The 25447-nt window shown below is 46.1% G+C and overlaps 1 protein-coding gene across 1 annotated transcript in view; it reads right to left on the bottom strand.

Moving 5' to 3' along the window:
- The window catches only part of LOC149370274 (soluble guanylate cyclase 88E-like), a 31214-nt gene extending 6107 nt beyond the window's left edge, over positions 1 to 25107 (bottom strand). The window contains exons 1-3 of the mRNA XM_089577429.1: positions 24948 to 25107; positions 23347 to 23492; positions 7454 to 7663 (exon numbers count right to left, since the gene is read on the bottom strand). Coding sequence (XP_089433555.1) covers positions 7454 to 7663; positions 23347 to 23492; positions 24948 to 25107 — 516 coding nt within the window. The remainder of the gene's footprint in view (positions 1 to 7453; positions 7664 to 23346; positions 23493 to 24947) is intronic.
- Between the last annotated feature and the right edge of the window lie 340 nt (positions 25108 to 25447).

Below are 25447 nucleotides of genomic sequence, written 5' to 3'. Positions count from 1 at the left end.
TCGCTGAAATGAGCATGTCTACAACGTCACGTTAGTGGTTTTGTTGGGGCTCAAGACTGCCCATTTCACTTTCCCTCGTGACTTTACTCACTCGTTGCACCGCTTCCGCTCTTTCTTTTTTCTGCCTAGGGGATCTACGCATCATTACAGCATGCAGTTCCTGCTGCTTCTTATTCCTTTCTCTTTTATAAAAAGTTGAGGAACACAATCCTCGCGTTTCTTTTCGTTTTGCTCGTGCCGCAGCTCCTGTCAAATTAAAGCCGGTTAGAGCGGCCTCTTCACCATTCCTCTCTTTTTATTGCTGGTTTCAAACCTCGCAAGACGGACAGCGCCCTCCCCATCGGCTTCGGGCCAACTTAATGTACCGGCCGTCAGCTGCCTCGCGACTTCGTCCCGAAGCCGCCCTGGATTGACGCATTAGCGCCGCATGGTTCACGGAACCAAAAAAAAAGGAGGAGGCCCGCACGCGTGTGTCTCCGTTGATTAAATGCCATCCGGCGTCACTTGGTGGAGGCGGCAGCCTTTGGCCCCGGCCGAATTCCTAGCAACTCCTCGCAAGGCCTCGAGCAAGGCCAAGGTCTCTTTTCCTCTCTCTTTCCCGGACGCGGGGCTAGCGGTGAGGGGATCAGCCATTCCCGCAAGCAGGCATGCCTGCCTGCCTCGGCCGACAGAGCGACATATTCTTCGCGCCACTCGGAAAGATGCTTTTCATTGATGACAGCTGTTGTCGCCCGCATGGGTCGATAAGGAGACGAGTTGGCTAGCGAGTGACCATGCTGGCAACATACGTAGTGTGTAAATTTTAAAGCGATAGCGTTAAAGGCCTCGTTCTACAGAAAATGCGGTGTCGGCGTTGGTGTCGCAGTTGTGAGCAAAAAATCACGGGCATGGCTCCGACTGGTGGCCCCCAGAGGGCAACCTACAAGACACATGAGCCATCTAGGTCACGTGGCCCTGCGGCGTCATCACAACCTGCCCACCGGATAGCGCGCAAACTGCCCACTTTTGCAGGTGGCAGTTAAGTTAGCGATTAGTCGCGTGGCAAGAGCAACGCGGGCCCCGCTGGGAGCGCCTGCCATCGCAGAGCAGTGGCTCGTCGCTTCACCTCTGCACCACTGCGCCAGCACCGTTATGAGGACTCCGAGGCGTCTGTGAATGTAGGATGACCGTCTTCATTTACGGTGTAGAGAATTTGCGGGGTCGCAGCGGAGCACCAGAACAAGAGGTCCAGCGTGGCAGGCTTCCCGAACCGAACAGCCCGTGCCGTGCTTGCGCACCTAGGACACGCCGTTCAACTTTATTTTCTTCTTTCGCCGGCTGGGAACGCCGATCTTAGCGCCTGCGCTTTACAGCGTCGCTATGCGCTACAATGGTAATTAATCCATTAAGCTATCGCGTCATATCCTCAGGGCGAAGCTTGAGTGTCCCCAAGTTTTATTCCAAAGGTATTATACTGCGTTAGCAGTGTAGTTATTGCTCAGTGATAAAGCCACGGTATAAGTGTATGTACGCAGCCCCCTCCCGTCCCAGTGCCCCTGCCTCCGAACCTAGTGTGTGCAGCTCCGGCCGCCCTCCAGTAAAAAATGCGTCTGCCATCTACAAGCCTCCACTAAACTACAACCTTCCACCCTCCCGGAAGAGGACCCACTACAGCCCCACGGTGAAATGAAATTTAAATGCTCACTGGCAGCGCGATCAATGTAAGACCTAAACTCCTAAACAATCGCTTTTAATTAGTCAATATTGAACCCCACGACGAAATCAAATTCAAATGCTCACCTGCAGCGCGGTCAATATAAAACTGAATGGTACAATGAGTATTGCCAACGAAGATTTGTCGCGTCACAACGTTTGGCCGCGTGTGCATTTTCTTTTACAATATGTCATGATAGCTACACAGCACTCCTTTTAATTAAAGTGAAGCGGATGCATGCTTCCAGCAGTTTTGTAAAAGTGATTAATGGCCCAAAAAGTTTTAACTCACATTCTTAACAACCGCTTTTCTTTACAAAATATCGAATGTAATTAAATGGCCTGCTAAACAAAAGTGTTGAGTGTGCGCCCTTGCCTTGAAAATGAGGGAGGTTAGGCTGTGCTTTCCAAGGAAGTAAACCGTCGTTCTGCACGTAGCTCCCTTTCGATGGCTTCCCTTCATTCGCGCCATAGTTAGAAGGAGTAACACACTCTCTTCGGGAGCAGAAGTATACCTGCACTGAGAAGGCTCAAAAGAACAAAAAACTGCAGTCCATCGGAAAAGTATATCGCTGATCATTTGCACCTCATCCGGATGCCTTATATCGATTGAGACTTGATTGTTATGGCATCGGGCATTTGTGGAATTGGTCGACAACGCGACAATAATGTGATGTCGATGCAATATGGAACTGGTCTTTAGCACCTCAATAAAAAAGTAGGTACTGTATAACATTTGCTTCTAATGTACTCGGCTGTTAGAAAGTTAGTGCACATGAGCTCCGCTATTGTTAAGAAAACAAATCAAATTCTGTAAAGCAGTAGAGAGCGCGTGGAGACAGGATTAGCCTTGCAAAGAAGGACAGGCTGTTCAGTGAAACACACGGCGCACAGCTGCGTAAATATAGCATGTCAGAAATGCACGCAATTATGTTACCTACCAGTGCCACCTACATAGCTAAAGATAAAAATAGCTAAGGGCTATACTGGGCGAGCGAAAGGGCTCCGTTCAGAAAAAAGGATGCGCCCGCAATCTCTCTGAAGAGAGGAGATGCCCCTGCGCTACCACTTACATATCGCACGAAGCTGCTTGATAATGACCTTAAAATGTCGGCGTAGTAATATTACGGGCCTACTACTTATCTGAAGGGTCCTCCGCGACGTTCCCTGTCCAAAAAAGCGTTTTCTAGCCAGTTCCATTGTTGATAACGAGTTGGGGGCCTTGGTAGCCGGCGCCTTTGAGGTTATTTGGTTCTGTGTTGTACGCTCTGCGCATGTGTCAGCAGGCATGTATATACTCTGCGCCGTTTCAGTGAAATTTCAGGTTGTAGGATGCACTCCTTCTTTGTCTTAGAAAGGCTGTTGTAGGATGTACTCTTTCTTCGTCCTGAATATGGCCGAAAAACAATTCGCCCAACCATCCGTATATCTAAGCTTAATCACAGCCATTCTTCACCCCCCTGCGAGAATTTACGTCAAATCCCGCTTCTCTCTCTTCCTTTTGCAACGTCAATACGCTCTTCTTATTCCGCAGACAATTTACAATGGCCACATAATTTTCGTACCACCACCACTCCTTTCCGTGCTGTGTCGCTCATTTAGGAAAATTCAAATTATGTTCGCAAAATATTCACCACGGCAACTACAATTTTCGCTTAATGTTAATTCTGTAGTTACGGTGGCTTTCTTACGCGTAGTCGGTAATGCCAACCTAAAGAAGCACGGACGCTTCAGTAGGGCCGAAGACAGAGGCTGTTCCGTTCAAAGCACTGCTTCGTGTCCGCACGTGTTGACAGGGCCTTGGATCAAGAACTGCCTACACCCCAGCGGCATGCATCGATCGAGCCTACCAGGCTGCAAGTTGCCACGGGCGCTGACGACCATTCCTCTTTGCTGCGACGAATCGCTGCCACCCCCCGCTCCGACTGGGGGAAAGAAAACAGCCTCGTTTCGACAACAGCCGCCAATGTCGCCTTAGCTGCGGCGCCGCGTCATAAACAAAGAACGGTAGGCCGTTTTCTATGTTTCCTACATGCATGCAGCAGAAAAGCACAAAGAGTGTTAACCAGGGTACTCTTTTTTTCGTAGGCGACAAAATATGGCTTGCCATCCGGCATTCGTCGCAAGCTGTGGCGTCACGACTCTGCTCCGAAGCCTAACCATGTCCAGCTAGCAGAACTAGCCCTTGCCGAACGTTACGGGGGCAAACCTAACCCACATGCATCCGATAAAGGCAGTGGTCGTAGATCTACTATCAGGCGTTGTTCGTCACGCAATGCGTGTTGTGTGGGAGACCAAAGAGCAGCGCCAGAACTGCCTGTTGCGCCAACTACTGCACAGAACTACTTTGGCGCGAAAGAGGCACATCCGTCTCAGTTAGGACGTGGAAGCCCTATTCGTACGCACTTTGTTTGTGTCGCCGTTCCTCCTTCTTTTTTGCACACTGTCCTTGGCTGTTGTTCTCCGCCTTCCCTATCTTGCAGGGACAAATAAATCGCGCAAATTTTTCTCTCGCAATAGCGAGTCTCAAATACGCATTGTTCGCGCTTTCTACATAGTTTTGCTGCTTCTTTTGCGAGGTCACATTTGCCTGCCGGATATGGAGGCATTCGGGGCTCGGTGCGAGACGACTCCTCGCTTCTGCAAACGTCAGCATTGGGTTGGGAGGAGCCAATGTAGGTCTGATGATGTCACAGATCGAGGCCAGGTCCATGACCGTTTCGATGTGGCGTGGCTAAACAAGTCCGACGGGTTCCGTCACAAAGCACGCTCCCAGCTTAGTAAACCGCAACGAGAACTAGGGCAAACGGAAAGACGGTGACGAAGATAAAAACAGCGTGGATCTTTAAGAAAATGGCTTTCCCTCAGGAAAGAGGCGCGCAGCACGAAAAAAAACAAGCGGACACGTGAAGTTCAAAGGCGACGAAGACTATAAGAAGACTGTAGGGTTCATTGGAATGCACTGTTCAATTCCCTTAGCGTTGCACAGTTTCCACTGGTTTTGTCGTGCCGGCTTGTTCGCTAGTTCGTTCCTTTCTCCTGTTGCATAAGCAATCAATAAAAAGTATAAGCTATACTACCTGCAACTCCACTTCTTAAAGGATGCTGAAAGGTTTCCCAGAAAAATTTAGTGGAGAAATGCACTTTACAGTTTTCCACCCTCGAAATTCGAATTTCTCGTCGAAATTAGGCAAAGGAAAGCGCAAACCTATTTTATTTTGGCGAGAAGTGCAGCAGCAGCCTCGGGCGAGCTCGCGCGCCTCTTTGCTGCCTGTGATTGGTTGGGCACCTCGTGACGTCAACAATGGCGCTGGCTCCGTTGGCTCGGCCGCCGCCGCTGCACATGAACCGCGGCGCTCGGCAGTTCGAGGTTGTTATTTTGCTTCTTATACGACGATGGAACACATCAAAGATTACCCGTAGTATCTTGGCGTCATCCCCTACATGTTAGAACCGATTGCAAAGAGCAAACCTCTCCAAGAAAGAAACGATGCTGGCGCAAGCCGTGATTTTGACTCGAACGAAAGCGAAGTGTCAGCATCTCCACGTGTTGGAAATGGCTTTGGTAAGTATACTTTTCCTGCCAAACTACATTCAGAGATACAATGGATGAATTCTGAGGCGAGCAAATGCAGTATAGCACTGCCCGACGTAATTTTCCTAATACAATGTAAGCGGGATGCGATCGTCGGCATTTTTGTCTTGCCGCTTGTCAGTGCTGCCGCAAATCTGCTTGTAATCCACAAAGATCATTGACATGCGCAATAAGTTATCAGGCTCTTTTTGCACGCAAATTTTATGCTTGCACCACTTCATGGTCGCTGCACGCCGGCTCGATTCATAACATACAAGTACGCAGCGCTTTGCGACAAAACTTGTCTAGGTGACAAACGTGCGCCTTCTGTTTTGCGTGCCATGATGGGAGCTAGCAGTAAATTAAAATCCTTGTTTAGGCGAGTTGGTTCATGCTACATGTCCTTGTAAGAATACTTTCATCCGTTTGCGCCGCCTTTATCGTGCTTGTTGTTCAGATCTAGCGGCAAGGGTTTTTTTTTTTCACTAACTAGATGGACTCGTGCTGCAGCCGAGCAGGACGAATCGCAAGGCTGGCTGTAGCAACACTTGGCGCACAATTACATAATATTATTAATAATGTATGAAGCCATGCGGCAGTCGGCAATTCTTTACGACTACATGCGTTATTAGAAATGTATTCCTGGCAGTTGAGTGATGTCATTGTAACTACTCTACTTCCAAAACAGGTGTTCCTCCGTCCGCTGCATTCCAGAGGGGAATGAAGAAGACTGCTGGTGCTGCCAAGAAATTGATGAAATTATCAGAAAACAGACGGTATTGCACCGGGTTTAAGTCGAGCAGACTGTTGACAGGCCCCAGTGAATGCATTGCCGACAGGCTCTGGTGATAGTTATAATCACGAAAGTGGCGAGAGCATAGCACTGTTGGCTTTGACGGCTTGAAATCCCTTCGCTTCTCAGCAGTGACTCATTTCGCGGAGAGCTTCTTTCTTTTGAGGGCAACAATGAAAGACCACATCGTCGCGGCCGCGGATGTTTGTGCAGCCGAGGGCTGCGCAGAACGCCGGCAGGATCGGTCCACCGCTTCATTCGATGCTGCACACCTTTCTGTACGCCACCACAAACATAAATACGCACAAATAAAGAAGCACAAGACAGCTCGAAGCAGCTTATTATGGCACGCACGCAGAAACAAGCACTGCCGCGGAGGCTGTGAAGCGACCGATCACAGGTGTTTGCGTCACCGCTCCGCGGTTTCGGGTTTTGGCTTGCATCGTCAGGGTCATCAGCAGCGCTCGGCGGACCGCGGGGGGCAGAGCTACCGCGTAATTTTAAACGGCGATTACGTCGCTCCTATGTTATGAATCTGTAAAAAAATTTCACCCGCATGATTTACAAAGCTCCCACATCCACACGTGAGCATTTTAATGAATTCGAAAAACTCTTCAGCTTCCCTTTAAGTGATGTCAAACTATCTACCCTCTCGCAATTTTCTTTCTTTGCCTGTGGGAAGAGGACAATTTAAATCGGTGCGCTAACAGTAAAAAAAAAAGAAGGCTTTTTTTCTTGCTAAGCAGCCGAAGTCTTACAGCTGAACGTGGCACAACTTGACCCCAAGCCAGAAGAGGGCCGCTGTGCTGACCGGGCAGCGATGATGGTGCTTTGTAGCTATCATAATAGGTGGCGTCAAAAAAACAAGGCTCCTTGTTATTTTTTGCACTGTGGTAGCAGCTTAGTGTAGTTGGTGGACCAATTTACTTAGCGGCTACTGACAGGCACAGCTTTTGCTTACTACGGACATGTTTAGTCTGGCCAAACAGAACAATTCACCAAACAGCCTGAGAAGAGCCGTCACGATTTTCCGAACAATGATCAGTCTTCTGACGCGATAGTAGAATTCCCATACAAGTGTGACATACGCAGCTGACCCCAAAAAAGGCTATCATGGGCAAAGGAAAAGGCCTGTAGCTGGGATAATTTGTCATGCAAACAACGCCATGTACTATAAACAAATCAGAAGAAAACATGCAAGCTATCCACTTGCAATAACACGTCGTCCCTTGCATACTTCAATGAACAACGCACTTTTGTCGTTTCATTGCGGGCATGAAAGTGGTACTTGTACTGGGAAGTCAGTAACATCGCGACTTAGTCAGTGACTGATCTTTTTCGTTTTTATTACACTATACCTGACAACGCAAGTTTTGACCTAACTATTCACTCACCGACTTCCAGGAGCACTCGACCATGGGCTTGGAGAGGTCGAACACCTCGGGGATGCGCTTGCCGACCATCGTGGGCATGACCGCCTGCAGGCTGTTACCGATGTTAGTGATGGTGAGGTTCTCGTTGAAGACCACGCTGAAGGGGAAGATCTCGAGGAACACGAATGCCTTCACCGGCAGCAACGTCCTGCTCACCATGTCCTCCTCGTCCTGTCACACGACAACCACAGGGTTACACTCGCGGGGAAGCTGACCCGTATATAAATGTTCTGTACACTGTGTATTGACTTCTTGAGACTCTATTATCTTCCTAGAGATTTTCCCTTTTGTCTATTCTTTGTCTATTGACTGCCTATAGAAAAAGTCTCCTAAAAGTGCATGGCCATAAATCTATAGATTTTCTATAGACTGTCGATAGGATTTGTTTTTCTTATGGGCTAGTCTATAGGATGTGCCTGCTGCAAATCTATAGACTTGAGAAAAAAAAGGCTATGGGCAGTCTATAGACTCTCTAAATAAATTTTGAAAAAGATAGTCCCAATAGAGTTCCTGGCTCCGAAGCCGCATAATCTTCTTTGTCGTTGATTCTTTTTTGCTTCTGTTTGTGCAGTTACAGCGTACTCTACTAACAAGCATTGGTGCAAGTTGAATTGCTTAACTCTAAAGTCTCCACGTCGAGATACTGCTGCCATTTCCCTTTTGATTGTGAAAAACGTCATACCTACACTGCCATTCAGCTTGCTGAGAGACGGACATTTGCTCAGTGGTATCCTAGCGTTAACTGCGGAAGCTATATCTTCGGCAGGATCCTATCAGAAAACGGTTCATTTTTGTTCATATTACGCGCAGTTCAACGAAAGTGGAAGTTGCCAAACTAAACCAGAACCATCCTCTGCGTGACAAAAACTACCCAGGATTTGGTTGGATCACGTCGGCACCAGTACTTCTCACGCATAAACATATCTCCTAAGTCCCTTATCTTCAACATCGCATTTCGTCACAGCTGCGTTGTGAATGCCCTGTCAGTAGCCTAGAATCGGTCGCTAATGAGCGTTGTCTAGTTGACAGTCGCTTGCCTTAACGCATAAATGCGTCTCGTACAAATATACACAAACACGTCCTAAATCTCGGTATAGCTATGCTGCCTCAGCTCTAATCAGGCCGTTCGTTTTCGGGTTATATTTGTTCAAGAATTTGAGCAGTAAAAAACGGGTAATCTAGTGTTGAGCTCAAAGTCTGGTTTAACTTGGATTGTTAAGCAAATAGGTTCTGTAATTTGGGCTTTTTCTGGTCATTTTTTGCAACAAGAGCCAATTTACTATTAATGATAGTTTTTATTAGGAACAGAAAATGGTCTACTTCTTCTTCGTTTTCTTCATAAACGATATGAAAATCAAATGCGCACTGTAAAACTGTTTTTCAGTTTTTCTCATTTATAAGAGCAATTTTGTCACGTGCATTACCATCTCCAGTGCAGAACCTCTGTTTCTGTAAAGACCTACCCTCCTTTCTTTGTGCATTTCAAAGAGATTCATTCAACATCCAAGCTGGCATCCGGGACACACCAGAGGCTTGGACTACAGCAGCGTTAGCATAGGTAGCTTTTGATTAAGTGATGGAAATAAGACGTCTAATCAGTGCCCTTCTTTCGACTCCTCTCACTTGAAACGTACTTTCTAAACTCCTCAATATAAACTCTGTCACGCATAATAAGCAGTAAAATATATTTAAAAAGCTAACATAGGGCACCTGTCTGTATTCTGCGCAAGGTATCACTAAATATCGGGCAGAGTATTCTGCTTTGTGCAATACAAGACTATACATCCGTGTAAACAAATTTTGTTTTGAAATAGAGCTTAACCCAAATTCCCATAATACCGAAATCTATTTGCAGCAGAAAAATTGAATAAAACCCAATTTTTTTTAAGTAAATAAGGGCCCTAGCTACACTTTACTAAATCAAGAGTGCATTGCCGTCACGCAGCCCATATTTATGGCTGGACGCTGGACTGGGTGCGGAAAAGCCTTCCGCACAGAAGCTTATAAATGTTGTGTTCTGGTGTGTGGCCTTCCCTGCGGATCTCAAAAAAGACACGCCCACATCGTACTAGCACGCTTTGGCCACCAAACTTCGGGACAGAGACCATCGAGTGCCACTCGGGAAGGTCGACACCTCATATAAAATAAATATGTTGCATAGTTGGTATTAAACGAACTTGTATAATTTTGGGCTTCGGCAATAATTGTCTCTCGACTTATGCAGCGTGACTAGAGTACTGTGCTAGGCTGTGCTATAGTACATCAACTGCAACTCGACATGAATCTGTGTTCTCCATTACCGGTTGGGTCGCCCATTCGCTATAGAAAAATTTCTCCTCATTCGTTTCTTTTACTTTGCGATATCAAGTATTGTTAAGTAAAATACTGTATTGTGCAGCTGAGATACACATAAGTCACGTTCGTTACCTGCCAGGCACTGACGCAACCCTGCAGGACGACTAGCCCCCGTACAACTCGAGTGTTTTATAAAAAAAAAATTCCATTTTGCTTATAAAATGCGTTGGCTTGTACTACTTCATTCGATTGGATTGGATTGTAGAAATTTTATTTCCGACAATTTGAGGGGCTTTAGGCCTCTTTCCTAAACGCCGGCCAGAAGATCTCGGCTCCTGGAGGCGTCATCGGCCAGTTGGACAACCTTTGTCTGTGTCTCCAGATCGCAGCTTAGTAGGAGAGCCTCCCATTAGTCAAGTGACTACTTTTTTTTTACCTCCAGGGGGGCGGGAAGGGGGGGAGGACAAGAGGGCATTCCCAAAGAAAGTGGTTGAGATCGGCTTTATCGTTACATAGCTTGCACTCATTTCAATATTGTCCTGGATAATAAAGACTACACATAACCGGATTCGGGAATGTAAGAGTTTGTAGACGGTGCCAGGAGATGCCCTGACTCTTTGTCAATGATTTATCAGCGGGGGGGGGGGGGGGGGGGGGGGTGTACTTTGCTTTAGTGAGTCTGTAATGCTGTCTGATCTTTCTGTAACAAACAAAACAAGACGATCTCTGTCTGTGAAGCCCTTGGTACGCAAACTGGTTCGAAAAGCGGGAAAGTTCAGGTCTCTTCTTGAGTAGCTTCATTTCCAGCTACGGATGCGTGTGCAGGTGTCCAGACTATGGAATTTCAGAAAATTTTCTCAAGTGAACTACACAGCGGTCTAGAAACCTTGCGAGTAGAACTTTTTGTCTCCGCCAGCGGTAAGATTACTCACATCACATCTTTTATCTTGTTCCTCTTTTACTTTCCTAACTTTTCATAGTTTTGTTCGGTAACCACCGCAGATAATCGCGTCAGTATGTCGTAGTGGTTAAGCCTGAAATTTTTTTTCTTGATTGTCAGACGCCTTTTCCAAGAGTCATGCAATATTAAAACACCATTTATAAGTAATTTTAAACAGTGCATCGGAGTGAAGTCATTAACGCACTTTTCTATTTATTTTCTCTGAAAATACTAATCAAATGAAAGCAGCACACTCTACACATCGCATCGTTTTCTGTTTTTATCCTGTCGCGCACGGGCTTGTCAGACAGGACTTTCTCATGCTACGCGCTACATTTTCTTCCTAATCTGCACGCTCTTGTTGCACTGGTTCAAAATCCGCCAAAAGGTTCTCAAATTTTTGTGTCTGTAGAATGGTGGAGGCAATTTTATACGTGGCCTTCTTGCGAGCGGTACATTGCAAATAGACTACATAAGCTTGACACGCTGCTGATGGTTCACTTTCTCACGAAGTTTCTGGCGCCTGCAGACTTTACAAACAATTCAAGAAGAAGACAACTTTAATCGAGCCTAAAAGAAGCGAATATGCCCTTAGATAGAATCTTGGGTAGTTGGAACCGAACGCCTTTGTGCCTATGGTACACGTTTATTACAATTTTAGGTGGCAAGAGTCACACATCACAATTTTTAGCATAATCGCATTCTCTTGCACGATTCGCCACGAAAAGTCACATGAAAAGTGATGTTTCTCCGTTCACTCCAAAGAATGAATTGCTTCTTGACTAGAGCGCATAGTTAAAGTTGCTGGAACGTTAAAGCAACCTTCAGAGATTATTTCAGGATAGATGGCTTTTGCAAAGCCATATTAAGGCAATTTTCTAACCCACTTTTTTAACAAAGTGAAAGCTCTCGCGCACGCCAGCAGTCCTTTACTATTAAATTTCACTTTCGTTTGGTTTGGTTTATGGGGTTTAACGTCCCAAAGCGACTGAGGCCATGAGAGACGCCGTAGTGAAGGGCTCCGGAAATTTCGACCACCTGGGGTTCTTTAACGTGCACTGACATCGCACAGTACACAGGCCTCAAGAATTTCTCCTCCAAAGAAATTCTAGCCGCCGCGGCCGGGATCGAACCCGCGTCTTTCGGGTCAGCAGCCGAGCACCATAACCACTTAGCCACCGCGGCGGCAAATTTCACTTTCGTGTCTTTAACGTCGGTTAAAACACCCTCAGTAATATCCCTGAATGGAAAAAGTAGTACTCGCAAGAAAAGAGTACTTTCGTCTAGATTACAAATTCAGCGTACCTCGTGAATCTGCATTGCATTTATTCTTGTTGGGTGCTGCAACATCATAAGATAAACGCAGCCGAGACGGTGGAGAGTCACGTGAAAGGATAGCTACCATATGATAGTTACCGTGGCTAGAGCATTTTGGTGCCGATTGGAGATTATGGAGAGAGCCATTAGTCCTCTATTGAACTCACTTTGGCAGACCATAACAGCGACAGCGATTAAATGTTCTGGTTTTTCAGGCGTAGTGTACGCAAAATATTTCCACCAAAAATGTAAGTGCGCCACTGTAGGAATGACGTTAAACCTTATAGCCGCATGCACCCACTGTCTTTCACTTTGGCTGCGCAAAGCAGAAACGTTGAATCGCTTGCTTCGCCCAACATGTGAATGCTGCCAAATGGCAGTTCATTTGTACGCCCAGGCATAGCTCCTTGCTCAACGTGCGTAAGAACGTCCTCTGTTCTCCACCTAATTCATCGGGAACAGCTTCGTGACATAAGACGGCATTTTCGCAAAACGAGTCCAGCTTAAAGCAGTCAGCACGTTACTATCAATGTTCTAGAATGGCCAGCAAGTTTTCATGCATGTTACAAGTCAAAAGGTGGGAAAATATATTTCTTAGCCGCTTGTACACAGTTAAGCTCAACACGCCTAGCAAGTGAACTCTTCTCTATTAACCCAGTAAATTGCCTACCTGTGCCCGCCGTATAAGGTAGAGTCAGATCTACAGGCTGCAAGCCTTCCATAGCCTTATAACAATTTTCTTTCTCGATTTTATTGTGCACCCCTCGTGATTACACTCTGGCCGAACAGTTCCTTCTACGCGCTTCTACGAGCTCCAGCAATACTGACGCCCATCTCTCCGTTAAACCGGGAAGAAGTGGCCGAAGCAAGTTTGATACCCTGCCTTTGTCGTTCTTTAAAAAGAGCCATTATGCGCGGACTGGCGCTGTCAGCAAGTTCGTTAATCACAAGCCAGTAGGCCGACTTTCGCTGCCGATGAGAATTTTCTAACGAATGGGTAGTCGTCGCTTAACAGTGTGGAGAAGGGAAAACTAGTCTTGTGCGATGAAAATATGCGTAACAAGCGAAGGTTCTTCAAGTGAGTAAGAAGTCGTATATATCTGCGTGCCTTCCATGTTCATGACCACTTCATATTGCGGTATCAGTTACCCCGCGGAAAAGCATTCGTATGAACGCAAGGACGTTTTCAACGATCATCTCTGTGTCCTTTGTCGATAAATTTCAGACAGAGAAATAATGAAATCGCACTATTGTCAAATATTTCCAATCCTTAAACCAAAGCGTGCTTCGTTAAAATGTAAAAGTCACTAAGCAGGACTGCCCATCTTGGCTTGTAAGATTCGAAATGCAGTTATTTTTCTAAGGTCCACCTTCGACTGCAGCGAAATCAATAGCTTCTTTCGTTGCTGTTATCTTAAACCGTGCCTCTGCGTTCTAACACTGCATAACGCATGAGGCGCCCATTTATTGTTTATTGAAATTGTTCTCTTATCTTGGAGATGCTGCGAATGCAACTGAAAACACAGCCGTCAGCAACGCACCATAAAGTTCATCTTTTATGTGCTATACCAACGTAAAAACAGCACGTGCGAGATGCCGTCCTCAGGATCCGGAGGGTAAAGAAATGTTTTGGCCTTAGTTCTTCCGCACCGGGCTACTTCACTCTATGGAAAGCTGCACCGGAACCTGCCATAAAAGGAAGAAAGCCTGCTCAAAGCCAAGAACCCATGCCCAGATACGCATAGTGTTATAGGTGACACCCAGCGCTTCCGTTTGTTTGAAGAGTTTTTGTCGTCTTTCCGAGGACAAATGCAGAAAGACCAGGGCGAATACGGCGTGACCCGAATCTAGGAAATCGGCGCAGCGCACCAGGTCTGGGCAGGACAAGAGAAAGCTGCGCGCCAGAGAAAGGCTGTGTACAAAATACTCTGGTTCCTTGACCCATTTGCTTGGACGCCATTCTTAGGTGTGTCCCCGCCGCAGCCAGCAAAAAGGACGTATCGCGAGAACATACATGAGGCTGCCTTTCATTTCAGATATTCTACTCACGTCCTACAGCTCGTAGATAAGTATTTTCAACACTGGCCACACTAAAACTGAGCCCCCTGTTTTCAGACACGGCCTCTAAATGCTTGCTTCTCACTGATACCAGGTGCTGGGAAGTTGAACCACCTGTGTTTTTTTTTATTTATTACACGGGGTCTCTCAAGTATGTGTTTGCCAGTCGACTGTGCTTTTCGTAAACATGAACGTTAGTACTGACCCGAAGAACCTTAGCAACTCAGGGTGGTAAAAAGGGAAGCAACACAACACATTGGACGAGGCAAGATGTTGTTGGGACGCAGCAAACCGCAGCAAACAGTACTGGTCGTGTGTTGCTCTGTCCCATTCTGTCGGACTGTGTTGTTGTGCTTCTTCGGGTCAGTGATTGCTCCTCAGCGGGAACAGAGCAGTGCCGGCCTAAATGCACATCACGTTTGTTGTATAAGCCACATATGATTCTTTTAGATGTGTCCGGGCCGCTTTAACGGCCGAAGTGATTATTTTTTAATTGTTTTTCTTTTGATTCTGACTAGAAGCATCAAAGAAAGTTCTGCATTATGGTGTTATACGCCGCTAACTAAAATAGTTTTTTTCCCCATAAAGTGAAAAGTACGATGCGGCACTGTGGCCGTGCGAAGTGCGAATGGTGCAAACTCGGTGGTTGTAGGAATTAGTGCCTACCTGGGTGTTCATTCGACGGCTGGTTACTAAGGCGTCCAGGATCTTTGCCGATACCACTACATTGTTTTCCAACTGACAGAAACAAGCAGAGCCATTCAAAAGAAAGAGACCAAAATAAGGATTACCAGTGAGCGAACAAAAACAAAGATTTCTTTATTACTAGCAGAACAAAATTCGAGGGCATGACAGTTGCAGAAAACGCAAAGAATGAAATATCTCAGTAATTGCAGTGATGTTGTTCATGTCACACGATAGTTCATGCATCGTTTGTTCAGTTGCAATCAAACGCTGAGCTGCTGTCAAAAAAAAAAGAGGGGCAGGCCATAGACATCCCACAAAGCGCCTACTTATAGCTCTATAGGCGAATTCTTCATATTTGCCAAAACAAGTGGTGTGTGCCTAGCATTTGGAGAAATTCGTCAAGGTGATCTTTCAATGTGAATCATAAACGGCAGCGCATTAAACATCTTGTGGAACCTTGCATTCCGGTGCCTGACAGCATTAGGAACTATGTCTGGCTTACGCTTAAGTTTTAGGAACGTATCTGTATAGTCCCGCCATATGTCCTATTAGCTATTTCCGATCTTTCCAGCATTAACCTCACAAACGCCTGGTCATCCTCTGAAGGCTGTTCACAAGCAAATACAGTACATCCGTATTCCCTGTAATAAAAGAAACTCTAGCTTTTTAACCTGCAGCATGCTGGAATGACCTGTCGTTATGTGGCTTTAGTCGCAAAATAAGGCGCCCGCAGCAAACCAACAAAACTATACACAAATTGGCTATAAAAGTTTATTGCATCTGGAACGCTGCTACGAAACCATAAGGAGCAGGAACAGAGTTTGCTTGTCACAATTCCAGCTCTCTACGGGACTGATTTCTTCGCATCGTAAAGCATTCAGCTATTTGCAGTAGTTGGAACACTGCATTATGTCCTAACATTTTTTGGGCCTAGCAGATGATGGTCGGGCCTTTGGGCACAGACACTGGCACTGCTTCGGCATTGGCAGTCAGTGTGGCGTGTCGGCGTGTCTCAGAAGTTCTAAACCTTTACGCTGACCAGTCTGTCGACTCCTCTCTGATTCTGCGATTCCGAAAGAGCACTTCGTGGCCCTCTTTGCGAAACTTTGGGTCTCTGAAGATAACACTGCCATAAATACAACGTTTCTCTGTAGACGTCCTTGAAACCATGGAAGGCAGTGCACCCAGGTAGGGCATCGCGATATTCTGTGTTAAACTTTAGACGTTTGGCGAGCTCAGCTCTTAGCCTGTATAAGTTGTACGGCCAGTTCGTCTGAAAGTAGAAAGGATGAACCGACACTCCTGCATTCGGAAAACTCGGCGTTCCTGATATGCCTAATGATACGTAACGAAACCCTTAGCTCTGCAACAACAAGCAATGGGCGGCGAGTGAAAAGGCCGGTGCTTGAATTCCTGAGTTGACGACCGTTTGCCAACGAGAGCACCAGTTGAATTAAAAGTCGAGGGACAGACACCCATGCGCTATGAACAAATAGAAACAATGCATAAAAATTCTTCACTCTGAAGCTTAATTTTAAGATAAATAAGAGAACAACCGTCGTAAAGAGCCCCAAAATGAGATAAGCATAATTTAGGCAAGTCAATTGCATGTACCTGCAGGATCGTTTGCGCTCGTTGTGTTGTCGAATAGTGGAAGTACATACACTCTATCTCAAGTTCCTTAATTAATCTGACAGAGCGCTGCGACTCATGTAGACCCCCGTGGGCACAGTCGTTGCTCGTCCAACTCTGCTCTCCGTCCCATATTGCTCGTTTACCCGTATCGCTGTGCGATGTAGCCCGCAAGACTAGAGTCCGGTTGTCCTCGCTTTCTTTTCTTTCTCAGCCTCTCTCTTTTGTTGTAAACATCTCAACATATACAACCTATGCATAGAAACTTCCACTTTCCCCGCAAGAATGCAGATTGCTAGAGTAGCAGTTATATACAAAAAGGGAAACAAAAACAGCTTTGGAAACTACCGACAAATTAGTATTTTGCCCGTCTTCTCCAAAGCTTTCGAGAAACTGATCCTTAAACGAGTTGAAAGCATTTTAAGTAAACACACCATAATTACCGACTGCCAGTATGGCTTCAGAAAAAACCGGTGAACAGAACTTGCTCTTTTACTCCAGAAGGAATATATACTGAGGAATTTTGAAGATAGGAACCTGGTCTTGAGAATTTTCTTAGATTACAGCAAAGCATTTGACGGCATAAACCATAGCATCTTGATGAAAAAACTTGAATGTTATGGAATTAGAGGCGCAGCTTTACTCTTACTGAAAGCTTACTTGTCCAACAGAAAACAGTATGTCCAAATAAATGAATACAAGTCAACTCTTCGAACAGTTACCCGCGGAGTGCCCCAAGGAAGTATCCTTGGACCACTGCTATTCAACCTTTACATTTACGACATCAGTAGTGTGGATAATAACGCCCGTTTTATAATATATGCTGATGAGACCACTTTGTTTTTATCCGACGCTACTGTTAGTAAGTTACTGCAAAATGCAAACATACTCCTGGAAAAAATAAAGACATGGTCCGATAACAATCTTCGTTCAGTTAATGCAACAAAATCTAAGGCAATACTTTTTCATCCAAGAAAACAAAAATTGCAGTGAATTTGGCGAGCTACATTACAACTGAGACCAGACTGAGTTAGTAAAATCATTCAAATCGCTTGGCGTAATACTCACTGAAGACATGCAATGGGACGACCACATAAGTCATATAGCATTAAAGACATCTCGAGCCAAAGGTTTTGTGACACGTTTCAAATGTTGTCTCCCACAAAAGGTAAAACTTCTGTTATATCGTGCATTATTTCGCTCACATCTAAACTACTGTTCATTAGTATGGGGTACTGCTACACAAACCAGTCTGAAAAAACTTGCCGTTCATGAAAATAGGGCCCTCAGAATTGTTCATAACCTGTCATATAGATACTCAACTAAAAACTTATTTTCCAAGCACAAGATTATTAACGTTTTCAACCTTTATGCTTATAAACTATTGCGCACCTATAAAATAGAACAAAGAAGATGCATTACAAACATCTGACTTAGCCCCAATTCAGTTATTTCAAAGCCGCCGCAGTGGCTCAGTGGCTATGGTACTCGGCTGATGTCCCGAAAGACACGGGTTCGATCCCGGCCGTGGCGGTTGAATTTCTTTGGAGGAGAAATTCGTGGCCCGTGTACTGTGCGATGTAAGTGCACGTTAAAGAACCCCAGGTGGTCGAAATTTCCGGAGCCCTCCACTACGGCGTCTCTCATAGCCTTAGTCGCTTTGGGACGTTAAACCCCATAAACCAACCAACCAATTCAGTTATTTCAGTGCGCATACCCACGCCGTCGCAAACACACTGTGTAGTTCCTTTAGTCAGAACAAACAATGGACGCCAAATGGTAACATTCCAACTTCCCTCACTCCTGAATAAATTAATTGCTGCAAACATCGACATAGGAAACATTAGCTACTCTGACCTCCTCAACTACTTTATTTCTGAAGCCACATTTTTCTAGCATTCACACTTTGAACTTGTATTTCATGTATTGGTTGCTGTTATAATCTTTATAACAGGTTTTTTTTGCTTTTGTTGTTATTTCTTAAAGCCGCATTGATTTTCTGCACACGCTGGTGATTGTGTATTTGTCTGTTGTCTTTTTTTTCTTTCTCCCTCTCTCTCTCTTTTATTTTCTCAGAAGTGCCGTCGCATGCCACTGCCTACTTGCTGTACAGGGGGTGGGAACCTTGACAAGCGATAACCGCTTTTATTCCCATCCCCTCCAAAACTGTATGGTGATGGAAATAAATCATTATTATAACACCGGCAGTGATAGTTTCTCCTCACTATATCCGGCCACAATATCGGGTGCACCCTTTCGCACACTTTTGATCTGCCCAACCATGCGGATAAGTAGCCACGTCAATTATGCTTCGCAAGGCTACTGTGCAGAAGTCAATTGGAGGTTGGCCGGAGACCTTTGCGAGTGGCGTGATCGCAAGTTCATGCGTCCGGTGTCCTTTTTATTTGCGCTCTGCTCTCACACATTCTCCTCGTTTCTGTTTCCTTCGTTCGCGCTATGATGCACAGCTTAGCTAATTGCTGCTTAATTACAAAAAGTATCCTGTCTTCACACAACATCACGAAGTGAAAGGCTTCCTGTTAATGTTGACCACTCTATGTGCTCTGTCCTAAGCCTGTACTTGACACATTTTAAAATATCTGTATGTGACATTTAACAGATACCTGGGATTTCACGGTGTAAGCTGTTACCCGGAGCCCAGCCTGGGCATTCGCACGGATGAGTTCCTTAAAGTTTGGCAATGGGTAAGTGCGCTGTTGAGGAGGTGGAGAGATCTGAGCGGAAAATTCAATTTTACCAGCGGGTGCCCAAGGGTGTACCTATGGTAACGTTCTCCAAAAGAGAGAGAGAAAGTAATTTTCAGGAGAGCAAAAGGTGGAGAAGTAGAGAAGAGTCCCCTTCCGGGCAAGGACGGTGGCCGGAATCTGCCCTGATCCGCTGCAATCGGGCACTCAAGACTGAAGGCGCCACACACATGCAGACACACAGACGACGGCTTTTCGCTGAAAGATTATTATACTGCGCACGCAGTAAACAACATAACTGAATCTGAAGCTGCGGGGAAAACAGCAGAAATCTGAAAGCCAAAAAAAAGTTAGACTCGCGCAGAGCGCAGCGCTGCCATTGCCGAGGTACAGCGGACAACTAAGGACGCGCAGCAGTGATAGTCGCGCCAGCGACAAAACGAACGGGGAGCAACTTCAACTGCCGTCTCGGACGAGATTCGTTCTAGGGCGTCAATGGCATGTACCATGGAAAAGCAGGTAAAAATTACCTGGACCTAACCCTTTGTGGTACGCCACAAAATTTCCAGCGGTGTGACTCTATCACAAAAGCAGGACCATTGATCACGATATTTGGAAATTCCGCAAAATTGCTGTTTCTTCCACATGAATCTTGGACATTTATGTACACTTGCGCGAAACAGTGATGGAAACTAGTGGAGCGAAACCCTTACCGATCTTTATTTTCTGCGCTGAAACCAGCAGTCCTTATCCTGCTTTTTTGTTAGCTGTAGTTTTATTGAGTGCAATGGTGTAGGGCTGCTTTAGGTGGTTTTCGACAACTTCAGCCAAGACAGCTATCGGCTATAAAAGCCGCGTTACTGGCCTCATCAAAAGAACAAAAAGGTCACCCTGGTCATGTAGCCTGTCTCATTTATCACCCACTGCTCCAGCACAGTCCTCTGCCTTGGGACATCGGCACCTACCGAGTGGCGTAGTCGCGGAACCACCGTGCGCCGCCCGTGCCCCCTGCCGACAGTCGAAGACGTCACTGATCCGCGTGGCAGCACGCGAGCTCGTCTCATGGCCTAACCGCGTCGTAAAAGCGCGACGACGAAGCGGTGGTTGACATGCCCTAACGGCCTTCCACGTCATGTCGTCAACTACAGTGGCCGAGGTCCACTCGGTGCCACTCTATTGAACGACCTCCCCTTTAGTGACTGGTCTTTATTGGCCTCTCTATTCTTTCGGGCAACCGACGCGCGCGGTAGTTTTTCCAGCAGCGGCAAGAAAGAGTTGGCGAAAAGTGGCGCTAGATAAAAAGAAAACTTTGGCGGGGGATGAACACGGTGGGTCATAAAGTGGTCCTAAAGCTACTTTGTGAGTTGCTGCGGTCGAGAGCAAATTGCTGTGCAAAACATGATGCCGAATTTGAGGAAGAAGAAACAGAGCCGGTCAGCCCGATTTGGCCTGGAATCGTCGACATAAAATGGTGTCTTAAATGCCTCGTTCAACGAGCGAAATAATTATCAGTTAGCACCTTTTAGCAGGGAACGAGGAGCAATTCGAAAGAAGGCACTAGTTCGTGCTACTTGAATTAGGGTCCGTTAGTGGAGTAAGCAACCTAGATACTACTCCGAAAATTGTCCTTGTATAAGCGGGATGTGGCTCAGTTAAATCTAGGTCACTTTCCAACACGCGACAACGGTCCAGCCAAACATCCGGCCTGAGAAAGACCTTGACACATCTGGGTTATACGCTGCAGCCTGTATAACTGTCCACAGTAGGTAAGTCGTTCAATTTAAAGACAAACTATCACTAAAATTGGAGTTTTCTTTTTTAAACATTTCTCCATCCTTCAAAAACAATAGGGATTCTGCTACTTGTCGCGGAGAGCATAAATCACGACTACCGAACATATATTTCTCAAGAGGTATAAATTCCGTTGAATTTTCATTTTTATTTGTAAAGTACCACATGCTAAGAGCTTGCTTAAGCCGCTAATAATGAGGACCGAATCCACAAGACCCCCGTATGAACGTCTTCTGTCCTGCACAGGGGATTGTAGGCATATTCCTTTCGTGACTTTCTAGCTCTCTGGCCCCGATGCCTCGCCCGAGGCCTTGGCAACAGTTACACTGCTAGCACGCAGTTGTCGACCGATCACAGATCAATGTGACGTGAGCAAAGATATGACGAGTGAAGAATGCTGTGGTGGAACATTTTCGAAATGCTGCCAGAATAGGAAACACGCCATCGAGCCATGATAGGCATTGGATGCTCGCGTCTGCTGTCGCCACCGTTCTTCTTGAAAGTTTGCATGCAAACGCCAGCAAAAACTTTTAAAGACGCTGCATTATACTTCCACATGAAGCCGCTTTCGAGTTAACATCAGCGCAAATCCTTTATACGCTAACGTGACAAAATTTTCTAGCGTTCCAGCTTCTATGTCTATTGATCGACTCAGTAGATTGACTTTCCCAAAATGAGAAGAACAACACATTGCGCAAGTATTTTGCAGCACCACATTACGCTGGCGCGTTTGTCGATGGGTAGTACAGGAAGCCAGCATCATTAGTTAGCGTCATGTGTCAGTTCCAGCAGCCCCCGCATGCGCAGAACGCAATAAAGCCGTTGTATTTGCTGACCTGTAGAGCTTCTGCTCAGGGCCCCACACTCGCACACCAAAAGAGCTAGTCATTCTTCGGAGTTTCTTCTTCATGTCATAGCATTCCTCCATGCTTATTTCATCATTGCCGGTTAAACCACAAGCTCCTGCTTTGGAAAGATCACGCATTGTAGTTTCTTTAGCGCTTATCCTCAGGAAGAGAACCAGGAGCCCTCTAATAATCTTAACAATTTCGTCACACACAGCGGTCATACCTGTTTCAGCGATACCGTGGAGGAGAGAGATAAATCAATCGTAATACCAATGACTTCATCGGGCAGAGGAGCCTCTTGTACTGACCGAAGCCATCATTTCTCTATTTTTGTAATCCTTTTCCTAGCCAGTCACTCCAAAAACTCACATTGACACGCGAATTAAGAGCAAGCGAGAAACTTGCATGGGGCTCCTAAATAGAGCGAACATTGCTCTATTGTCTAAAGAGCAGAAGCTGCTCTCGTGTGCTCGGCGACTGAAACTTTTCTATGAAGACTATTTTCGTGTCCTTTTCATGTAGTAGGCAACACAGCTCCCTGAGTTTATGTAATGGGCACCTACACCTGCAAGCCAACAATGCCATACCTCCTGAATTTCGTGGTCACAATGCACCGATGAAGCGTGTCATCAAGCATAGGCCATCGAAGTACGTTACAAAGAATCATTCTTATGTTCCTAAATGCAGCATCAGTTATTCATCTTAGCCTGCGCATCTGAGGTTTAACGGTTTCAACGCGCGAAATGTACGCCAAATTGAATCTAGCAAACTAAACAATATGCGACAAACTAAACAATGAGAACTTGAGCGCATAAAAGTGCGCAAAAACTTGCGCCATCTGCCTACGATTTGTATGATCTTCTAAAAAAAAAGCTTTTCAAAAAAAAAACTGAATGCCGGACAGAGCATAAGGTGACGAGTATATCCATGTACTGTGGCACCGCATACGGTTTATATTGCGCTATGTTTTACATTTAGTGTCGCGAGTAAAAGAGCAGGAAAAGGTAACTTTCGAGCCTCCTTTAGCGGTTGCGGTCAACAAGGAGAAACACATCGCACCTCTTCCAAAGAACATCATCTTAGCTATGCTTCAACAGAGCCTTGGGTGATGGGCAAAGTTCTCATTTCTATGTCGTTTGTTTCAGACACTTTCAAGACCCTACTGTGTGTTCTTCATTAATTTTAATTGCGCCACTAGGGTGCAAGTCTTGAGATAAGCTTCTGCAACACGGAACAAACGAAACATCTAGATTCTCTCGTTGCTTAGCTGCGAAGCTTGGCATGGTGAGCAATGGTGAAAGCACCCTACACAGAAACCCCGCCGATCCACGGCAGCGTGCTACCAGTCCGAACAAATGCAGCGTAGTTGTGGCCTCCATGCCTGAAACTCTTCTCTGAGCCCATGGACATTTGGTACGGCAGTAAAGGCTTAGTTCTGGTAAAGGCGGGATTACAAGCGCCTTCAGTACCTCCCTAACTCTACGGTGATCGCTATGAGACTTAAGAGCAAAACAAGCTTTCCGGCTTGAGCTATCCTGTCACCAGTGCCTCGGGCCCTGCGACACGCACGAAGCAGCTTACCAGCTTTAAAGACGGTGGCTGGTAGGCCATGTTGTCGAAGTTGAGCCTCATGATGACGTGCAGGGTATTGAAGAAGGACTCCTCCTTCAAGACTTCCACTTGCACGTCGGCGTTGTAGAAGTGGCGGCCCACCTCTTTGATTTGGCCTGCACGCGCAAAAACTCGCGTCGTCTTTATGTACGGTACAGAAGAGGAGAACGCCTTCTAAGAACGACGCAAGCCACTTTTCTTCTGGGTTTGCCGCCTCCCTTCTTGCATGTGTCCTGTGGCACTCATGGCTCCCTGCAGCTCCAAATATTCAGTGTAGGGCAGTAATTACGTTCTCTAAAAGTTTATAGCTTGAGGGGTTGCTCATAAAGGCCATAAAAAAAATCTAGGAAGCTCCTCTGTCTAGCGACAAATAAGTCCGGGTACTGTTTGCAACTGCATCACCAATTTTATCAGCGATAAAATATTATGTTGAAAAAGCTGCACGCATTACTGCTGTATTATTGCTACAAAGTTGGGCGGCCATTCTGTGTTGCATTTACAATCCCGTTCTGCCGCTGTGCAATACTTTTTACAAAAGAATAAAAGAAAACGTAACAATCTCGGCCTGTTCACAGAATGGCAGAGGAGTAAAGGTAGGAGATATTCAACATAATGTGTGCAGACTTTATTTCAGCTTTTGTTTGAAAACAGCCGCCTCCACCTTCGGTGAAAAGAACGATTACAGCTCTCCGTCCACGTGAAATAGACTGGGAAGGAGAAGCGCCGAATCCAGATAACAATAGTCGCAGTATATCGTATACTCGACTTCACAAAATAAAACAAAGAGGTGTTTTGCCCAACTCGTAAGGAGACTTTCGCAGCAGCGTACCTCAGCAGAGGGTGGGGGCATTTGCAAGCGAAACTGAAAAATTGGCATGAGAAACTGAAGACTAACGCATATGCCTTAAAGCTAAACAGAGAACAAGGCAATGAAGCTCAAGTCTCCAAGAAGATTTACCAAGCAATCTCACATACCGTCACGCAGACAGCTTCTGCATATGAAGCCACTCCTCAGGCATGGTTTGTCGCCGGTACGCCAAATTCCCTGTTTCACACCCAAAAGGGGACATTAGCGGTCTCGCCTAATTCCCGCCTGCGCATCGGCCAACCAAAGATGAGGATCAACATCCCATAAACCCGTTCGCAGTCGCTGCAAAATCCTTGCGCTCCCAGAGACAAAAAGCTAAACAGTCTGGTTTTCCTTCAGGGCTCCAGTATCCATTCGTTACTGTGGTTAAGGAAACAGCAGGTACTGAATGCCATTGATTGTCATGCCTCTTCCGACCGTGTACCACAAGAAGACAGAAGGCATCAGCTCTTGTAGCACTCAGTTCAGCTTCCCATGGTCAAGTGCCAAAATTTTACGCCCTAAGCATGCTTCTTCAAATAATGGGTGGTGATGGTGATTACTTTAGTGTACATCAAACTTCCTACGGATTAGAATGGAAGTGTATTCTACCACTGATGATATTTTTGTTTCTGTTCTTCTTCAAGCGAGAATTCTCTACGCCTCTTTTCACAAGACGTAATAATAGCAAGGAGGAGTGGGATGAAGAGGGGGGCACACTCACCTACAGTGTACCGCAGGTAGCCTCGCCGTGTGCTCCGGTAGTGGAGCGTAAGACCCGTGGAGGACTCGTCCTCGCAGAAGAACGAGGGCGCCTTCATGCGCGGGTAGCTGAACTTGAGGTACTCATGGAGGTTGTCCAGGCCGTTGAGGAAGTCTCGCATGTGACGCCCCAGCACCGACAGGAGCCGGTCGTAGCCGTATTGGGCCAGGAACGAGACGAAGTATACATGCCCATGCCTTCCAGAAAGTCGCGCTCGCTCACCTTCAGCACCTGCTCAGTCACGTCATCATGTAGCACACATCAGGTTGGTCCGAACAAACAGTTTTTAACTACGTCACATTGTCATAGTTTATTGCTCCTTTGTCGGGGTTGTCGCCAAACCGAAGCTATCTCTCCTGCACTCAGGAGGATGGCGTACTTTTGCAGGTCTTCTCTTTATTTTTGTAGCGGTGATAACACTACAGCTTACTTCAAGACATAGCACCATTGTAATCATCATC

Source organism: Amblyomma mixtum, chromosome 1 (assembly GCF_055824585.1).
Source record: "Amblyomma mixtum isolate Tamu chromosome 1, ASM5582458v1, whole genome shotgun sequence".
Lineage (NCBI taxonomy): Eukaryota > Metazoa > Arthropoda > Arachnida > Ixodida > Ixodidae > Amblyomma > Amblyomma mixtum.
This window is presented reverse-complemented; position numbering and strand designations above follow the sequence as displayed.